Source organism: Chinchilla lanigera, unplaced genomic scaffold (genome assembly GCF_000276665.1).
Source record: "Chinchilla lanigera isolate Chin_1 unplaced genomic scaffold, ChiLan1.0 scaffold00133, whole genome shotgun sequence".
Taxonomy (NCBI): Eukaryota; Metazoa; Chordata; class Mammalia; order Rodentia; family Chinchillidae; genus Chinchilla; species Chinchilla lanigera.
Window position 1 is genome coordinate 688,694 of NW_004955534.1, and position 21,093 is coordinate 709,786.

At 39.8% G+C, this 21,093-nt stretch overlaps 2 protein-coding genes across 3 annotated transcripts in view; one reads left to right on the forward strand and one right to left on the reverse strand.

Moving 5' to 3' along the window:
* Window positions 1-8,228, forward strand: part of LOC102012894 (A-kinase anchor protein 17B-like) — a 48,916-nt gene extending 40,688 nt beyond the window's left edge. For both annotated transcript variants that reach the window (XM_005410447.2, XM_005410448.2), the window contains 2 exons: window positions 1,823-2,057; window positions 3,751-8,228. In XM_005410447.2, coding sequence (XP_005410504.1) covers window positions 1,823-2,057; window positions 3,751-5,391 — 1,876 coding nt within the window. In that variant the 3' untranslated portion in view covers window positions 5,392-8,228. The remainder of the gene's footprint in view (window positions 1-1,822; window positions 2,058-3,750) is intronic.
* Window positions 8,229-10,201: 1,973 nt separating this feature from the next.
* Pgrmc1 (progesterone receptor membrane component 1) lies at window positions 10,202-17,893 on the reverse strand. The gene is made up of 3 exons (XM_005410449.2): window positions 17,457-17,893; window positions 14,032-14,187; window positions 10,202-11,458 (listed from the first exon to the last, which is right to left on the reverse strand). Exons 1-3 carry the CDS (start codon window positions 17,779-17,781, stop codon window positions 11,355-11,357), a joined length of 585 nt encoding a protein of 194 aa, XP_005410506.1. The 5' UTR covers window positions 17,782-17,893; the 3' UTR covers window positions 10,202-11,354.
* Between the last annotated feature and the right edge of the window lie 3,200 nt (window positions 17,894-21,093).

Consider the following 21,093-nt stretch of genomic DNA (forward strand, 5'->3'; position numbering starts at 1 on the left):
GTAACTCACTATTATTTGTCTATTTGTTTTACTGAGAAACTATCTTGTAGATAACAATATGTAAAACAATAACCATTGATAATTTCCTACCACTTTGTCTGTAATTTGGTAAGTCCCCCCTATTATTATGTTATCCTTCTTTTACTCTTTAAAATAAAAAAAAAGAACCAGAAACTTTTATAGTGAAAATCCTAACCTACTCAATTAGAAATTTTACCAGTTTATATATAATTTACCAATATTGCCTAGCCTACCAATTTAAACTAAAAAATAGACCTTGAAACATTTTCTTCTATAAAGTGGTCAGTAAACAAAGTAACCCACAAGGGGCTGGGGATTTAGCTCAGTGGCACAGCGCCTGCCTGGCAAATGCAAGGTCGTGAGTTCGATTCCCGGTACCGGAGAAAAACCAAAAAAAAAAACAAAAACAAAAACAAAGTAACCCACAAACAAGAAAGTGGTAGGTTTGTTGTGACAGTTTTCACTGTTAGCCCAATTTCTTTCTATCAAGTAAAGAAGCTTCCATACTTATTTCTTTTGAGATTATTGTTATTTCCAATTTTAGGACCTGGAGCCTAAAAGGAGCTATTGGGTTGTCAAAGATTTGCCCAGAAAGCAACCCACATAAACAGATGGGCTAGAACTGAAGGACTCTGAAGACCAGTTTTATTTCCTGGCCCTTCCTCTTGCATATAAATTGCAACACTCAAGTGGGGTGTGGTGCCTGCCTATAATCCCAGTACTCTAGGAGGCTGAGGCATAAAGATCGCAAATTCAAGCCCAGCCTGGATAACTTAGTGACTCAGTGAGACCTTGTCTCAAAATAAAAAAAAAAAAAACAGTTCTGGGGATGTAGCTCAGTGAAAAGACCCTGGACTCAATTATATATTTAATATATATATTTGGTACATTTTGCAGATATATATTTTATATTTATATATGTGTGTATAATTTAAAGGACATAAAGAGTACCCTTGCACATGTGCCTCACTTTTGGCTGATAGGGTTATAGGACTTACATGTGGTCATATCTAGGAAACTTGATTGAAATTTGAGCCCAGTCAAGGTACTCTTCATCCACAAATTCCAGACTGAATATTCCATTTGGATAACTGTCTGGTTTCTGGCCAGGTTTTAACTCAAGGAATTGCCCCCGCCTTTTTCCCCTTCCCACAGCCCCATAAAGGCCTAACTTTATTAGTTTTAATTTTCAGAAAACAGCAGTTAGAAAAACTCATAGTCTTCTAAACCAGAGGTATGATAATATTCTGTTAAATAACATGTGCCAAGGGTCAGTTTTCACCCTGAAGATTTTCTGAGTGCCTTGACTCATTTTTATTTAGCAGCGTGAAACCAACCCACATAAAGTTTTGATCTCAAGAAAAAGGAAATCACCTTGAAAGCTGGGTCCTGTAGTCCCTGCTTGTGGTCTGAAAACATAGAGGCTAGAGGCCTTTCTTGTGAATTCCCTTCCTGACCCCCTCCTACCTCCCTCCTTTCTCCTTGCCCTTTTCTTTTCCTCCTTCCCTCCCTCTCATCCCTCCTCCCTTCCTGCCTTTTCCCCCCTTCTTCCCACATCTTTGCATGTCTTCTTTACGTGCTTATATTTGATCAGTGAAATTATGTGTCTGTTTCCCTTGGCTGATGCTTGAAAGTGTTCTTTTGTTTTGCTTTAGTTATCATAAATTCTGTAGGTCCTCGGCTTAGCAGTGGAAGAGTCCTAGAAACCTAAATGAATTGTCTTCCCCAGTATATGTGTGTGGAGAGGAGCCAATGTCTAAAAATAAATTTTTCAAATGGTTTCATCTTAATCATTATCCAGAAAAAGAAAAGACGAGGAAAGGAAAGCCCAGGAAAAGAGGAAGAAGGCCAGGGTCAGGAGGAGAGCTCTGAAAGAAAGGGGAAGCCACCGGCAGAGGAAACAGAAGGTGAAAACCAAAGCCGAGGTGCCCCAGGAGCTGGACTCTTCAGCGAAGTGGGAGGAGAGGAAGCACCTGCTGGCCCAGAGGCGGGTGGAAGCCCTTCGGTTGCTCCATGTCCTCCTGAGGAAAATTTCAGTAAGGCTGTTTCCCAGTTGTTCTTTAATTTATGTACTAACCTTTCAGAGCCCCAGCCTTTGCATTTAAGCAGCGCATGGTGAAAATCAGTTCCATCTGAGACTCAGGGTATTCAGTGGAGTTTCTTTTAAATCCAATGATCTCCAATAACCCCAACTATGGATTTCCAAAAGGAATATCTACATTCTCTAAAGGAGTTGTTTTTCTGCTCTGGTCCCCCTCCCCATTGTGCATTTGAAAACCTCAGGGATGTATTACTAGAGCAACTCAGCTAGTTAATCTACTTTTCTGAGTTCCTAATTGTTGTAACAAGAAATGCCAGGGGGAAGAGATAGATAGGTGTGGCTACCAGGTTTGCAGTCTTCTGCGGACCTTACTGGGCCATTCTTCTGTGACAGGTTTGGAGAAGGGGAAGCCCTGAGCCTGTGCAAGCACATGTTATTCTACTCTCCACCTGTTTGGTAGAGAATGTCCGACCTCACAGAGGCATTGCATTGTTTGGAGAGTGTAGATTTGGGAAAACATTTCTTTTCCTTCCTGAGCTCTTAGAGACAGTCAGGCATAGCAGCTGTCTTGGATGAAAAGCCCAAAAGGCTCTCAAAGTATTAACTGAAAAGCCCATACTCAGTGTTTTTAAATATGAAGAGTGAATACCTTAATTTTATGTTTATTTGGGTGCTTCTCATTAGTAGGGATTATAAAGCTAGTAAAATCAAGACTCAAAAATCTCACATTTACGTTTATAATAAAGCTAGCTGGATCTTTTTGTTTAACTTAATGACAGCCAAATGTGAGTACTTGTAAAGAATTTATCTCTTTAAATGGGTGTGTTGTCTAATTCTAGGCCCCCTTAATACTTAGACCCATTATTTTCAGTATAAATTCTAATCCCACGCAGTGGGTAGGCAGTGCGCCCTGATGTGTGACAGGCATCAGTGGAAGCACAGTACAAACCCTTCCAGGACTGGAGACAGTGTGGGCTGCGGCTTTACCTGCTCTGCAGTTGTGTAGAGTAAACAGCATCACAGACACGGCCACAGGTAGGACCATAGTCATAGATATATTTACTACTGGATGTCTTGTTTATTTTTATCTTTTGGTGCTGGGTATAGCACCCAAGTTGTCTTGAATTCTAGGCAAATGCTCTAACACTGAGCTATACCCCTAGCTCCAATGGCTTGCTTCCTAATTAGGCAGGTAAAGTGGGACAATTTAAGAGACACCCTTACCTACAAACTATAGTAAGAGGCTGAAATTTGCAGCAGAGAAAAAGTTTATCTTTGAAGCCAGCTGACGTTTTTAGACACACATTTCACCCATCAGACTTGCCTTGCACTAAGATTTTCTGGGAGAGTGGAAGAGCATGCCTTATTCTTCTTTGTTTCTCTAGCTCCTGTTACAATTCCTAGAACAGTAGGCTCATCAGTTTTTGAACACATGAAAGAGGGTTGCATAATTTGACGTCTGTGTAAAGTGTTGTGCCTTTTGATATAAGAATGGGTACAGGCCTAATAAAAGCAGATCATATTAAAGACATTTAATTTATTATTATTTTCTCAGTGCAGTATTGTTCTAATTGGGATCTATCCTGGGTATTAGAATCTCTTCAGAACAATGTGATAGCCTAGTTTTTGTTAGAAGTTTTTAATCTGTTCAGATTTTTATATGAGATATTCAACTTTTTTCTTTGAAGGGATCCACACAGTTTTGCCTACAGGAGATGGATGTTACAGGCTCTGAAGCTATTCATACTCCAGAGAACACACTGAAAACTTGGAAGGAAGAAGAGTTAAGTGCTCAGCATCTTCCCAATCAAGAAGAAACGCCAGAATATCAGTTTTCCAAGTCTGACAATAAACAAAAACGAAAAGTGAGGAAAAGAACTAAGGATCACTTACATAAATCTTCCCATTGTCTTGGGGGGAAAAAGCTAAGATACTCAATTAGAAAAGAGAGAACAGGAAAATTGATGGATAGACACAATTACACTTCGATCTCTGACCAGAATTCCTTGCAGATCACAATGATTCAAGGTCAGTCTCTTAAAAAAGAGGAGCACTCCAGTTCTCCTAAATCCTCTTCTTCCAGATCATCTGAGAGAGACCATGACAGGAAGCAGAAGATCTATGAAACTGATGAGTTTATTGACTATTTATTAAATTATTATCAGACTCCAAAATATGCTCGGATCTGCCTAGAAGCAAGTCACATAGTAAGTACATGTCAGTGGCAGAGGAATGTCTGTGTTAAAGGGAATGGATTTCAGATCAGTTTGAGAAAACATAGCCATCCCTCAACCAATCTGAGCCAAGTGGAAAACCTGGAAAGAAGAGAACAAGTCCAGGAAGATGATTACTGGTCAATGGTATGCATGCAGGATCCTGAGCACAAATCACAAAAGAGAGAAAAAGTGAATTATACCAAAGAATATACTAAGAGATTTAAAAATGATTGCAAGGATACAGCCAGTGAAGCTGGTGGTCAGCTCTCCCCAACTGATGCAAAGTGGGATCTCTTGGAAAAGACTCATACTCCCCATGCTAGTGATTCTAATTCCACAAGGAGACATGAAGTTTCTTCACCTTTCAGGTCAGTAGACTTTGATTTGCAGTTGACAGATTTCTTAGAGGAAATTAGTAGTGATTCTGAGTGCTTCAGTGAAACTCTTAACAGAAGTGAAGAGGAGAAAGAGGAATCCATGGTTATATATCATAGCTCCCCTAAAGAAGGAACTCTTGACAATGATGAAATCATCACTTGCGAGCAAAAGTCTAGGTCAAGTCAGCAGACTGTGCATTCAGAGTGGGAACATGACGGTGAGGAAAAGTACTCTAAATACAAGCTTAGGACACCAGGCAAGAGGTCTAAGTATGAATCGAGATGTTCATGGCTTGAGGAGGAAAGCAGCTCTCGTAGGGATGAGAAGAACAACAGCAAAAAGAGGGAAAAACTAAAATCTAGCTACTTGTTTGATGGAGGCTGCTACCATGAATCCAGTTCCAGTGATCAGTTAGATGAAATCACGAGGAAGAGGAGAAAGGTTAGTGGTAGTGTGTTGGACCACAAAGCAAACTATAGACCCTCTCATGTGCCAGTCACATCATCAAAGAGTGCTAATGCTTTCTACTTGGGATGTTTTCCCAAAAGAAGAGAAAGTTCTTGGAAGTCAGAGTATAACCAGGGTGCAAGAAGGCTTAAAAAACATGAGAATTCTAAAGATTTCATGCTCAGTTCTGATAATTACCATATTAGACGTAACAGTCATGAGCACATTGATTGTGGAGGCTATTTAGGAAACAGCGATACTAGCCCTTTATATTTTCATATGTTTTGATGGCCAATTTGATCAGGAACACCCATATTTACAATGAACAACTCATAAACAGAAAAATTTAAAACCAAATATAGCTATGTAGTTAGCTACTACAGAGCAAGAGTTTGCGCAGGGTCAAATGTAAAACCTTGCCAAAGTTTAAAGCGTAGATCAAAATGACTGCAGGTGTGTTGGCAAGCTTTAGAAATGTAAAATTTCCAGATTCTGAAGCTTGGTAAAACAATGTACATGCAAAACTTCAAGAATAAACTTTTTAAAACAGCTTTAATTTGGTGCCAGTGAAGGAGCAGATTAACACTGAGGTAGCCCTCTATGGTTCTTTAGCTGTCACATCATCATCATTATTCATCTTTAAAAATGACAGTAGTGAATGAATAAGGGTCCTTTTGCATGTTCGTTGATTTGGCCAGAAATATCACATGCAGTAAAATACTTTATTAACTTTTGTTTAGTAGTTGTAGATAAAAAGAGAGATAACAGCTAGAATAGGTAACAGTCATCTTTATGACATTAAAGAATTTCATGAGCCCTCACAAGAAGTAAATTAATCTTATTGATATGTTCATAGTAGTCAAAGAATTGTCCTTTTAAAGACAAAGTTTTGGGAGTATCTGAAAGGGACTAGGCTTGTCCTTTGAGGTTTAAATGATCAGGGGGTTCATTAGCAGAGTTTTAAAAAATGATCCCCATGTCTTTCCATCCTAAAAAAGCAACAGGATTGAAGTGATGTAACGAGGGATATTTCCTAAAGGAAATATTGAAAGGCCCTGGGGCACCAATACTGGCACTTGGCAGGAGAGGACATGACAGGTATTCCATTTCAAGTTATGTAATCCTTTCACTCAGGGTCGGGTGACATCAGTTTGTAAAAAGTTACTGAGTATAAATGACTTTTATAAAATAGTAACAAGTGCCTCCTAAATCCTCAGTAGTGCCATGGAGTTAGGAAGATTTAAGAGAAAAGGCCATAGTTTTCTAGCTGTGGAAAAATTGTATTTATCTTTTTACTTACTCATTTTGGATTTCCTAAATATGTTTTTAAATTGAGATATTTTATAGATTCTTAAAGATTTACCTCTTAGTGCAGTGCATGTTGTATAAAAAGCTTGGCTGATTTATTCTGCCTTATATTGGATTCAGGGCCTCAGGGCAGTAAATGACTTTATTTTCCCAACAAAGCTATACCTGACCTGGCATTTGAAGACATCAGTTGAAATTCAAGATTGCCTGCAACAGGAAAAAGTGATTTTAATATACAGAAGCAGTGGAGAACAACATTTTCATATGACACAGTTCATTTCACAGTCTTAATTTGATATTCTGTAGAAAAGCACCAGCTAATAGAGCCAGGTAGGATGCCAGTCAGTGTGGTTGTCCAGAACAACGCCACACGATGTGTGCCCGTAACCAGCCTCGTGAGCAACCTGGTATCTGAAGTGGCTAAGAACCTCGTTTATCTAAAGTAGGAACCACAAATTGTTTCACTGATCTTTCTGGTCACATTTTAATAAAGGTCGTCAGAACATGCAAAACCACAAAAACGATCATATCATCAAAGATCATAATTATTACTAGTAAGAGAAGAACCTATCATTGGCTCTCCTGTGTTCCATCTCACTTCCAAGCCAGTGACTGTGCTGTCAAAACTAGGCTTGACTTTTGAAATCTGAAAATTGCTCATGGGGCGAGTGCCTTTTCTACTCTGAAGACTAGCAGTGACCATTCATGTTCAAAGTACCGTCATCCAGAGTAGCCTTTAGACTACTAACTGCTGGTATTTTGTCAGAAAATTGTCTCATAACTAGGTATTATTCACCAGTGAAAACCTGTCTCCTTATTTCTTCATGTTTTATGCCACTGAGACAAAGGACATTATGCGTTTGTGTTCAAAAGCAAGTATGCTCTTTTTTGAATTTTTTTTTTATGGTGCTGGGGATGGAACCCCAACCACTGAGCTGTATCCCCAAGCCCGTCTTCTGTCCTTTGATAGTTTTTCTTTGCATTTTCTTTTGGTGTGGAAATAATTTGCTGCTCAGTAAAGAAATAAAAATAAATTACAGAATAAAGTATGTACATTTTTTGTATAATAGAACTGGTGCTAAGTCATTTTTATATAACATTTTTGTCTTGTTTGATTTGTTTGCTAAAAACCATACTCGGAGCTAGAAGAAAGTAAAAATACTGGTTTTATGTTGACATTATGACCAACCCTGGATTTTTATATCCATCTTGCATAAAGAATTCTAGATTTGGGTCAGCCTCGTCAGCCTCTTTTTGTGTGTGTGTGGAGGAAAAGAACAACTTTCTTGAGGAAGAAAAGAACAACTTTACCTGTACTTTTCAATAGAATGGCTTAGGAAGGAATGAAACAGAATTGAAAGCATTATAACCATTTTCTCTTACTTACTATTATTCTTTGCTGTGCTGTTGTTTAAGTGGTATGAATGTATTTTCTCGCATTTTTTGGTATGCCTTACTAAATAAGGGCCTGAATTTTAAACTGTCTTTTAAAATAGGGGTTTTCATGTTTTTCATTGTATGTGCTGCTGATAGTGCTGTAAGAAAGCTAAAAATCTGTCAGTATGTTTTTAATCAGTTCATTTAAATTTCTCAGGTAGAAGGCAATGTAACCTGGTAATATTGAAAATAGAACCAAATAAATATATTTTTATTTGTTGCAAAGCTGCTTAAAATGTTCAAGTTTTTGCTGTTATTTCCATGGAGGGACAGTTTCTACCTGTAGTACAGTATGCTGCATTTCGCTAATGTTGCTCTTTTTTTAATTTGAATTGTTAGAGAAATAATATACTTAATTTTCGTATATATTAAAAATAAAATTGCTGCAGTGACGATTAAACTTTTGTTCATTTGCCACATGTATTTGTTAGAATGTTGCATACCCAATAATAATTTTTGGAAATATAGATAACTAGTTTTAGTATTACGTAATTTTTTTCCCCTTTGTGGTGAGAGTTTGTGAGAACTGTCAGAGTTCATAGAATCCAACAACAGAATTTTGTTTTTATTTTAGAGAAACTGAAATCATATCTAGATTTAAGATTATCTTTCAGCACATTTTATCAGTGCTATTAAAAGGTAGAGAAGTTGACTATGGAATTTCATCTCATCCCCTAAGCACTGGGCAGTAGTTAATTATAGGTGCAGGATGTGGAATCTAGTCAGAGAAGATAATGGCATCAGTAATCAGCCTTTGATCATTCAAGAATTAACTGTGTTTGTACACCACACTGATTTTAAGTATTATGTAACCAACACAGACTGTACCTTAAACTCTGGGCACTTTAGAGCTCAAATGGTACTTGATTCAAAGAATTCTTTCTAAAACAGTAAGGCATGTATGAATGCTGGTTCTGGTTTTTTTTTCTTTGCTTTTGTTTTTGTCTTTTGAGGCAGGGTCTCACTGTGCAGTTCAGGCTGGCCTTGAGCTCACTTTGTAGCCCAGTCTGATCTTGAACTTTCAATGATCCTCCTGCCTCAGCCGCACGAGTGCTGGGATTACAGGCATACGCCACCATGTGTGGCCTGAATGCTGGTTCAGGATGGAGAATATACATATAAATTTAGGCCTGTGAGGTAAGGTGAATGTTACACTATATTGAGAAGCCACAGATAAGCAGACCTAAAAAGCACATAGCTGGTGCTGCTTATGGATGCTGGTACTGAGAACAGAGTCTCTGCAGCTGTTTGGAGGACAGCAGGTGAGAAGCAAACGGATGTTAACCTGACTCCTCCCCAGATAGCCTCCTGGTGGTGGTTAGCAACCATTCCTTCTTGAATGGCACCTTTTCCTTAGTATGGCTTACATATAGCTAGCTGGCTAAAGGCTGAAAGTCCTGCCTTCTAGTAATAATTATATATCCAAAACAATGTGATATGAAAGACGAGCTGTTGGGACCAAAGCTTGACCAACACTGGATGTGGTCCTCACGGCATCAGCTAAACTGCGCTGTGTAAAAGTAGTTCAACCTTCCCATCTAAATGAGACTTCGGCTGCAAAGGTGGCCCAACTTCTCTCCCCAAACACTTTCCCGAAGGGTAAGGCATAAGAGAGTGCCCAGCACCAAACAGAACTAGAGTATTTGAAACCTAGCAGGGACGGAGAGTACACTAAAAAAATAAGTCCAGTGTGCTTCGATAACATAAAAAAATGGAAAACTGAGATTTCTTTGGTTATGGGGGTACATCTCTCCTAAGAAAACACTGCCAATTTCAATATTAAAGTGTCAAAACACTAATATTCATGCACGAATACATTGTCCGTGTTTATACAGCTGACTATATGCAGCTGTTATCCTTTTGACCCAAGAATTAATATTACTACAAACATTCCTGATCAGACAACACATCAAAACAAAAACAAAACCTTTTCTCAGCAATCTGTGATGACAATGCCTTTAGTAACATTACTGTTTAAAACCTTGCTATAGACTTCAGTTTATAAAGAGTTCTGACTTCAAAAGAAAGAATTTGACAAGTCACCAAAAAAATCAACTTCCTATTTCTTAACAGGACAATGTGATTTTTGGTTTACTGTGGGAGGACTATGAAGATCTGCCCTTTCAACTTGTTTCTTTTGCAAATACAAAGAATCCACACTCAGTGCACATGTAACCACTCTCCAAGATGATCATAAATTGCATGAACTGCAAACGTATTAATAAAATAAAAAATTAAAAAAAAACACGTTCTAACATGGACTAAAAAAAGTGAAATTGAATTTTAAGCTAAAGTTAAATGACTGAATCTGGCTTCTTAGAGTAAAGTTTTAAAAATTAAACCACCACACGACTCTGAGTAAAATCATTTTATTAACTGACCAAAGCACTTCAATTTTTTTGTGATTTGAGGTAAAACCACTAAACACATCACAAAGAAAGTACAATCACTATTTAACTACAATTACAAGAGTTTGCAATCTCACTTGTTCACTGAATACTTTTACAAAGTCATACAACTGTAGAGTCTACTTAAACTAGGTTTAGCGTTAACCAAGAATACTATTCAAGACCTAGACATTTGATTACTACTTTCGCAGTGGCTACAGTTTTGTAACAACAAAAGGAAACTGTTACCTTAGGAATATAGTTTAGAAACCACTTCACTAGTGACATGTACTCTTTCCTCATTCTTCAGGGATGTGAACACAGGCTCTCAGGAAAGCACACACCTGGTCCTATTCTGCATGCCCCTCTTGCACTTAACATGTTGTCAAATAACCATTACCCTACTATGAACATGGAGATTGGGAAACCAGTCCTACAACCTTCTTCGTGTATTTAGGAATTTTTTTCCCCCCAAAGCTGTCTTTTAAATGTTCAGATCTTATTTTAATCCTAACTGTATATTACTGTGTTTGTATGTCTATAGGAGGATAAGGACAATAAAGTGGTCCAGCAACACAGTAATTATTTCCCCAAATTGAGCGCAACATTGAGATTTTCTTTTGTTACTAGATGGCTGTCTTTATACCAAAGCCTTTGGAATACTGCAGATTTGCTTTAGAGGTAGATAAGATAGAAATCATGCAGTGAAGTCAATTGAATAAAAGAAATTTATTTAGAGAATACCATAACTGTAAGTTGATCCTTCGTTCTTGGTACACATTTAACGTTTTTACCTGTTTGTGGAAATACCCGAGTCTTACTTGTCGCTCTGGAAAAACAAATTTAAATTCAGCTTGTAGTTACTATATATAGAAGAAAAACAGTATTAACATTTGCATTATAGCACTGCAGTTCATTTTCTGGATTTGTGACATACAAATATCTCATGCAATCTAAGACAGAAGTTAATTTTATCAGTGTCGCTAGTGATGTTAATTAAAAAATTTACAGCAAGTTCAAACCTTTCTAAATATTGAAATCACCATGTTTTAAAGACAGACTGGTATGTTACAAATGATTCTGAAAAATACAAAAATAGATATGCTTCCACTGAATGCTTTAATCATTTTTCCGAGCATTCTCCTCTTTTGGTTCATCTTCATCTGAGTACACAGTTGGTTCCTCCCCGTCTTTCAGCAGCTTGCCCACGTGATGATACTTGACTACAGGTAGAGAAGAAAACACAAATGGTCAGCCTCATGCTTTATAAAAAATCACTACTACACTTCATTTAAAAGCCTTTATTAAGGGCCTGTGATATACTTGGCAAAGTGGTAGGTTTCTTGAAGGATACAAAAGTGGTTTATACCATCGTCCTTGCCAAAAAGGAATTGCAGTTTTGTTTAGAAGACATAAATATAAAACAGGTAGCAATGTCTGGCAATAGGCATGCAAAGTAATGTCAAAATGAATCGTGTCTGCATGTAGAGAATATTTAGAAAATCAGGTCTCATTATGAGTTCGAAGGGCCGCAGAACACTTCATGGAAGGAGGATATGATTTGGAAAATGCGTAGATCTGGTAACAGATATTTCCTGAAAACAAAAATACTATGTACAAAGGTATACAGGCAAGACTGAACATATCTGAGAAGCAATTAAGAGATCAAGTTGTCAGGCATGTGGAAATAGTAGGAGATAAGTTTTCCCAGTGTCGGAAATGTTACGAAAGACTTGAAAGCCAGCCTGAGGAATTTGAACTGAACTTATAGGTAACAAAGGGCACTGAAAGTGTTATGAGTAAAGGAATGACACAGCAAAATAACGCTGTGACAATATTATCACTGTGATATACAGAGCAGATTTCAGTAAGGGGAGCCTAGGAGCAGGGCGGTCCTGAGACTAGCGTGCAGAGCCAAATGTTAAGGAACAAGGGCCAGGAGTAGGGTGGCATCCATAAGAATGGAATGGGAAGAATATGAGATACTTTGAAAGAAAACTCAAAACATGAGTTACTGAAAACTAGATACCTCATGGACCAAAACGGGGACTCTGTAGAGGGACCCACTCTGAAGGGGCACATGACAACAGAGCCAAAATATGGACTGGGAAGTGAACTTAGACCTGGCAAGAAGCAGGTCCACAGAAATCTTTGAGTGTAAGAGTTCTATTGTAGGGATAGAAGCCACATTGTAGGGAGTGGGGAAGGAGGCACAGACAGGGAAGGAAGCAGTAGCTGGGGAGGAAGGGAAGGGAAGGAATATGGTCTAGTAAAAGGAGAGTAGTAGGAGACAGAACTCTTTTCCCAGCATGACAAAAACATGATGGGTGAAGGATGTGGTAAAGGAGCCAGGAGAGGGCTGGAGATATTGGAGACAACAGATTTAAGGGTGTGAACAAGAGGCGATAAACCACATCACTGTAGCCAAACTAAAGAAGACCAAGTCTTTTTGTTCTGAATATGGGTAGTAATGTGAGGAGCAACTAACCTGTCTAACCAGGTAAGCAGAGCTGCTTTTGTGTGAAATAATCTTTGGGAACAATCTGAACTTCCCTATTTAAACATAGCATAAAGGTCCCTGAGTTGCTCAGGATGGTGCAAGACAAATAACAGCTGGGTGGTGCCTGGGAAGCGTGTCTGAAGGGGAATCAAATCCACACCAGGTTTTAGTATAGCTGAAGTGTCACAATAGTTTTGCAGGGATAGTGTTTAGTTTAATCAGGGGAAAAAAATCACACTTTTTTCCCACTGATGAAGGCAAGCCCCAGAAATCAGAGCTTTGTGTGTTATTAATTTCACACAACTCATTAATCTCTATCATGACAAAGGTATCCTTGAGATGAAAACATTAGCGACCAAGTTTGGTAGCTGAATTATGTTTTCAAAGTAAAAAGACCTGCCCCTACGCTTGGTTCACTTGAGATGCATATTCAAAAGGTAGCGCCATATCTGGCTAATTATTAACCGAGAACTCTCTGAGGTCAGCAGTATTTTCAGCGAAAATGGTTAGATATAGCCAAGAGCATGTAATATTTAACTGATTCTAAAGAACAGTAAATAGAAAGAAAACTCCATTTTAAATGAAAAGTCTTCCTCAAAAGTTTACGTACTTTTCATAAAATGAGGGAAACTTACTCAAATTCATAGCAGTGAAATACTGCTGAAGTGACCATTAAACCCATAGGACTTAGGTTTAACAGAAGCTTATTCCTGAATTTTCAAGATTTGAATTTAACCCCTCATTTGTACCCTTCCCTAAGACAGCCCATAGCACAAGCCAGAAACAAGTGTCTCCTTTTTTCTTTTCTTTTCAATGCAGACACCATTGTTGCTGGGCAGATTATAAGCATCATTTGTGGATAAGGCCTATAGCCAGGCTCAATTACATTCAAAGAGAAGCTGTTTTGCAGAACACAAGTCTCCCATTCTTCAAGAGAGATGTGGGTTTCTTTTAAACCGCAAGCTCTGCAAGAGAGGGCTTATGAAAATCCCTCTTTCTATAGCCAAGAAGGCCACTGTCCCTTTCCCTACACACCCAAATCCTAGTATGGAATCTATATAAACTTCTGTGCAAAAATTTAAATATCAAAACCAGAGACCCAAATTTCTACAGAGAACAAGCTAAAAATTGGTATGCAACCATAGCAAGTGACTCAGCATTGTTGCAATTCCTTCAAGCCATGAACTTGATTCCGTCCAAGATTCAGGACCTTATCAAAAAATAACTATTGTCCTGCCATGAATCTCCATTACTGGTAGAAATTTGATCTGCACACAATGTTTTAAAAATGCTTACAAGTGAACTGAGAGTCCCAGTCACTCAGAGTCTCCTGCTGGGCAGGAGTAAGGTCAGAGAGGTCATCATATTCATCCTTCAGTGCTTCCTTATCCAGGCAAAACGTGGCAAGGCCCCTGGATGCGTCTCTTCCAGCAAAAACTCCATATGGTCCCTCTTTAAAAACAAAATAAACCAAAGACCAGTTCTTTATTAGATAATACATTTTTCAGTGGTTTATGCACAGAAAATGCCTTCTTTACCCATCAACACAGAAAGCCCCTTTTTCTCAATATCAAATTTCATTCTAAAACCATAAAGTGATGTTGATATTCTGATCATCATGTAGAGAACAGTGAAAGATCCTCTGTCATTAAACTATTAAATAACTAAAATTAAGTAAAAATGCCACAGATTTTTAATCTCCTATGATTTGCAAGTAACCGTCATAAATACAACAGTCATAAATGGTTATTTCAGGGGAGGTAGTGATCCAAGATAATATAATCCATGAGTTAGGATTCAATTTAAGGACTTTGAACCTGAAACCTGCTCTGTTCTAGGCACTTGGGCTAAACCAGTGAGAGTTATGATTTCTTAAGATAATAATTAGTAATATGTAATTGAAAACATTTTCTTATAAATATATTCTGATGTTTTAATAAGTCAAAGGTATCTTATGGAGATCTTTGCTTGTGAGGATTAATTAAACATTAACTCATGGTATCTCCAGGAGAAATCATTTTCTAAGTTATCAGTAGTTCAAAAATCTAACCACGTTACAAAACTTTCACTGTCAATAAAGAAGAGAGCACAGAGGAGATGGCTTCATCATTCTGTTTTCAGTGGGCTTAAAGAGAAACTGAAAATACTAAAATTTTCAGGGAAAAGTGCTGAATCAATACCTAAAAATAGTTCTATAAAACTCAGAATACTGTTAGATATATTAGCCTGAACTTTTATCTAAGAGAACAGTGAATCATGCCGTAGGCACTAAAAGTAGATGATTAGACTTATTTAAATATTGCACAAGTAAATGAAAAAACTCGACTGCACTTTAAACAATGTTTTGTTTTCCCACAAGTACATTGAAAAGCAACCTTGACATTAAAAAAGTTCGTAGGTAATCAGTATGCCAAGTATAACAAATTGTTTCAATATTTCAAGACTGAAACCTCAATCCACCAAGAAATTTTTTGTAAATTAGATGAATTTTATGGTCACTTTTAAATGGAATTAAGATTCATTAACTTTAAATGCAATTAAGATAAATTGCACTTACAAGTTGCATTTATCTTGTTTTTAATTATCATTATATGCTGCCATTTCCACTAAGGATTAAAAAAAACATACATTTTTCACAAATGTACCCCTTAGAGATGGTAGTACCTAGTGTTTGAAAACAGGCAAACTGTATTGGTTTGGACTTCACCATTTCAGAAATTATGGTCATTGGATCAGTAGAGTGAGTTTTATCTAGCAATCCTCCCAGAATAGTTAAGGTCTAGGGGGAGCATTAAGTCTTTCGCCACCGTGTATATTCCCGAGAAGCTCATGAGCAGAGAGCTTTTGTCTGTGTTGCTCATTGCTACATCCCCAGCACCTACAACAGTGCCTTGCATACAGTAATAGGCACTACATAATTTTAAGGTATCCTCTGTAACATGAAATATTTCCACTGTGACACTGCCGTGTACTCATGGGCCCACTCAGTGGTAGGGAGGGTAGACAGAAATTTCACAGTGGGCCAGCCTTGTCATTTTTTGGAGGGGACCAGAGAGAACAATGATTTGTACCAGATCACACAGCTGGTTAGTGACCCAAACAGGACTAGAATGCAAGTTGCCTGGCTCCAGTTTCGTGCTCTATGCACAGACTGATATTCCTCTCCCCAGTGACTTTGCAGACTATAGCCTTAAGATGATGCCCCAGGCACACGTTTTGACTACTTCTGGTTTAGCAAAGTAAAAACAGGTATTCACATGATTATGTTTACTGGTAATGTGCTACTATGATGGCAAGTGTGGTTTTCAAATTATTGTGCAGTTGCATGCCTACAGAAAGCTGGTATTCTAAAATGTCCACAAGGAAAAACTAAGTGGGAGAGTTCTGCAGGAACCATCCCACATATGATTTTGATTAGCTGGACTAGGAAAGTAAAACAAAGGAGTGGATATGACCTGTTTAGTGCAGGGTTCTCTTTCCTCTCACAGACCAGTAAGGATGTGAACACATCCCCTGGGCTTCCCGTGTTTACAGGACTCCATATTGGAGAAATTCAAATCTTCTTCCTCCTTTCCATAAAGCAAGATTCTCCAAATCTGGCTGCTTCTCAGATTCGCCTGTGTTTTTCCTCAAGTGCATCAGGGGATTCAGATAAGCAACTACTTTGGGAAAACCCCATCTTTAAGGATCCTTTCAAGCCTTTCAAGCCAACAGCTCAGCAGCCATCCATCCATGCTTCATTTCCCCTCTGGTTGGCTTTTCCAGAAATCCCTTCCCCAGCAGCCTTCATAGTGCTACCCCTTTTGTTTCCCGATTCTGCCACTGTCCCTCTCTCTCCATTTTTAATCTTTTTTGTTTATGGCTCTTGCTCTCCTGTTACAGATTATATATGGTATTACTTATTAGCTTGCCATGGTACCACTGTCCACCACATTCAGCCCTTATTCCTTTCTCAGGCTAACTCCCGTCCCCCTACTGGGCCTCCCTGGTTCACCTTGCAGCCTTTCCCCTACACTCCACCCCACAGAACGCACACACACATACCAAATACAGGCCACACACATATCTGACACATGCCACATTCCAAGCGCAAGCGCGCACACACCCCAGACTACATTCACTCAACACGCACACTGCGCATGCACACAGCGCCCCCCCCCATCTCTCTCCATCACGCATAATGTTTCTTGTACCTGCTGCTAATCCCCATCTCCTCTTTCGCTCTCACCCTTACATTCTGCCAAGGCTACTGTGGGTGTCAGGGGCCTTCGTGTCTCCTCTAAGTCTAGGTCTACCCCTCCCATGCTTCCCCCTCGAGACATGCTCAGTTCCTTTCTTGCACCAGATACCACCATCTCCTTTCCGGACCCCCCCCCCACCAAAACCATTAACCTCACATAACCTGCGCTCGGGTGTGTTCCCTCCTCGGGCCGCGAAGTCCCACTCTGCCTCCCCTGGCTTCAGAGCTTTTGCTTTCTTCCTCCACCCCCACCCCAGTGCTGGTGGGGAATCTGCGGCCCCCACTGCCCCACGGCCCCTCTAGAGTTCCTCTGGTCCTCTGCCTGCCGGGGTATTCCCCCGGCCACGACCCTCGACCCTGCGCCTGGCCGCCGGCCTTCCCTCCTCTGGGGGGCGCCCCGCTCCCCCGCTCTTCTGTCAGGCCCAGCCCCACGCTGGGGCCCCTTCTTTTGTCTCTGTGCCCCCCTCGCTGGCCGCCCTACCGGGCCCGTAGAACTTGCGGCCTTTGGTCACGTCGAACACCTTGCCATTGATGGCCATGAGTATGCGCGGGTCCTGGACGCCGTCGAAACGCCGCAGCTCGGCTGGGGTGAAGTCACGCCGCTTGAGGCGGGGCAGTGGGGGCGGCTCATCGTCGTCGTCGTTGCTGGCCCTTGGCTGATCCCCGCGCACAATCTTGTAGAGCAGGAAGATGCAGAGGCTAAGCAGCAGCAGGTTGAGCGGCGACGTGAAAATCTCGTGCAGCAGCCCGCCGCTCTCCAGCTCGTTCAGCTCGGAGGCGGTCGCCACCACATCCTCGGCAGCCATGATCTCTGGAGCAAAGGTTTGGCTGGGCTAGTCTGAGCTCCGGAACTCGCTGCTTTCTCCTCCCTCTCTGCGAGTTAGAGGCGCGCGGAGTTCAGCGACAGACTGGAGCTAGCGGGGAGGAGGCGGGACCGGGAGGGGGCGGAGCCTCCATGGCCCCGCCCCCGGGCCTCATAACCGCTTTTCCCCGCTCAGTCCCGCCCTGGCGAGTCTCCATTCTCACCGCCCCCAACCCTCTGGATACTGACTCCCCTTCCTCTGGCGGCCCTGGCCTCCATTACCACAGAACAGAAACTATCTCTCCGTTCTACCTGCAAGGCCTTTGCCCCAACCTCACGCCGGTACGGGCGACGCTGTACAAATCCCTTCTGGACACTACACCACTCATTTGCTCCGCACACCCCAAACCGGTGGGCGAGCCTGGGCTTAGCTGGCCTTCAAGGCTCCTGGCCCGGCCACCTGTTGAGCACCCTAGGCAACTACATTTCTCTTGCTTCATGCTTCTCTTCCGTTTCCTATGCGAACACTACTTCGTTCCCCTGCCCCTCCATCACCTTTGTAGGAAACTTGCTTTCCACCTTAGAGATCCATTTTCACCTTGGGAGCTCCCATCTCCCGACCTATCCCCTACTCTCCCCCAGATGCTGTGGGGCAGACCCCCACAGAGTAGCTAAAGTCACTGAAACAGGCCTGTCCATAGCTCAGTATCCGGGGATCAGATCACCCAAGTCACTTTAAGGTCTCAAAAAACAAACCCTTTTGCAATCACTGATTTGCTTGGTCACAAGGCATCAGCAAGTGACATTATCTTGTTGAACTTTTTTTCCCTCTCAGAGTTATGTCCAAACTTTCTTTGGCAGCATTCTGCTATTTGAAGCCTGTCAACCTACCCTTGGCAGTCACAGTTACCCTGAGTTGGAGCCCAGACAAAGGCGGGAGTCTGGACACACCGAGTTTGGAGCGTGGACCCCTCCTTTCCTGGGTACATCATCTGGCCTTTGATGTGCTAACAGGTGGCCCTGGAGCAGTCTCTATGGAGGAAGGACTGTCTCTACCGTTCAGAGGCCAAATTAGGCTTCTCCTTTTATTGTGGCATAGGGAGGGAAGCAGAAGAAAGAATAGAGGGAAAAATAATTAAAACCAAGCCATGCACACATCTGCAGCCCAGAGCAGTACTTTTCCATCAAGGGTTCTGTTCACTTGCACATAATTTACTCCCCTTCTCAACATGCAAGAGACTTGAAGAAGGAATTGGCTTCTTATCTCAGAATTCTAAAAATTTCTGACCAAAACAGCTTTTATCCCTGCCCCTCCCCATCTCCTCAAATCATTTTAAAGTGTAATGAGCCAAACAATCTTTTTATCAAGCCCACACATTTTTTTTCAGAGCTAAATTTAGGATTAGCTGAAAAGGCCCCTTCCAAATAGATTATGAAACCTCTTCAATTTTATGATGGGGAAACAGTCTCAAATTGAGGGCATTCAACTGTAGTTAGAATTTCATTATTTCTTCGTAAAAATTGTACAGACATTTGTAAAAATGAATAAACTTGAGAAAATATTTTCATTTGCAACTAATATGACAAAATATCCTTTAAGAGCTCATTTTACTTGATAAGAAAATCCCTAAGATTTTACTCCAAATGGACAAAATAGGAACAAGTAGTTGGGGGGGACCTATGATACATAAGCACAGGAGTAAGTTCAGTCTTGCTAATTTAAAAAAAAAAAAACATGGAGCTATCAAGGTCACCTATTGAAATCCTATAGGAAAGATACAATTAAGATTGTGGGCCAGGAATATAGCTCAGCGGCACAGCACCTGCCTGGCAAGTACAAGGTCCTGAATTCAATTTCCAGTACAAGAAAAAAAAGAAAGTAAGAGTCTGGTAAGGGTCTCATATATTGTTAGGAGGAGTAGATATTATATAAACTTTTACAATCCATAACAATTCTACCTACTGATCCCTTTTCTGGACATCTACTCTTTGACCCAGTAATTCCACTTCTAAGAATCCCTCGTAAGGAACTCTTAGAATGCAGACAAATATTTCTCTACTAAGATACTCATCATAGATCCATTTTTAATATACAAAAATAGAAAACAACTCAAATGTTCAACTTCAAATAAAATGACTAATCAATCCATTTTAATTATATAAAACCATACACTGGGCAGCCAAATATTGTAATGACATGGGAAAATGCTTATGTTTTAATCATAGGAGACAAAAACAGGATACAAAACTACATTTAGTGTGAATTAAACTATGTCCAAAAAATGCATAAAAGGAAGCCTGAAAGGAAACATGCTAAAATATTCATTTTTGTGACTATTAGTTTCTTTACGCTTTTCTATCTTTTCTACAATGAGCATATACCACTTTAAGGTTGGGGGAACTGGTTTATTATTTCCTTTCTGCAAAGAATGTAGATTGAAGCTGGGCATGGTGGTATATGCCAGTGATCCTAGCATGCCAGGATGCTGAGGCAGAAGGATCTCAAATTTGAGCCCAGTCTGGAAAATTTAGCAATTTAGTGAGACCCTGTCTCAAACAAAATAAGGAGGCTAGAGATGTAGCAGTGCAAAGCCCCAGGGTCAGTCCCTAGTAGACAAAAAAAAATGTAGAATGATAATAAATGTTCATTATAATAAACATAGTATCTAAATGTATAAAGTAAAAATAAAAGAGAACACTCATATTTTCCTCCTAGGTCTCTAGACAATCTTTAAATCAAGCCCATATATTAACAGTTGGATTTGCATTCTTGCAAATGTATGCAACATATGCACACATACATGGATTTTGTTTTACAAAACTGGAAGAAATTTTAAATAATAAAATATTTATCTTTTTTAATAATAAAGGGAGTTTTAGCTAAGATAGTTAATTTCTTTTAGTTCATTGAAGGGAACAGTTTGTGCTTATATTCTTTGATCAATCTTGCATGTCGATATCTTGTAATCTGAGCAACTACTTTGAAGATAACAGTATGCAATATTAATAGGAATATTAATTTCCTATTATCTTGCTTTGAAATTCTGCATCATTTTTTTTCTCTTTGAAATAAAAAGTAATAATCATAAGAGGAAACACAATGTAAAAAGCCATTAACTCTCCACCCAGATAACCCCTGCTGGGAGTCTTTTGAAGTTGTATTTGTTAAAGGTTAGAAAACTCAAACTATGGAAAGATACAGAAGATAATTAAAGCCCCTCTCCTGACTCTTGATTCTCTTTCCTCCAAGAGTGGTCTGGTTTCACATGGAGAGTAAAACCTTATAAAGTTTAACACCTCAAAAAGGGATACAGTT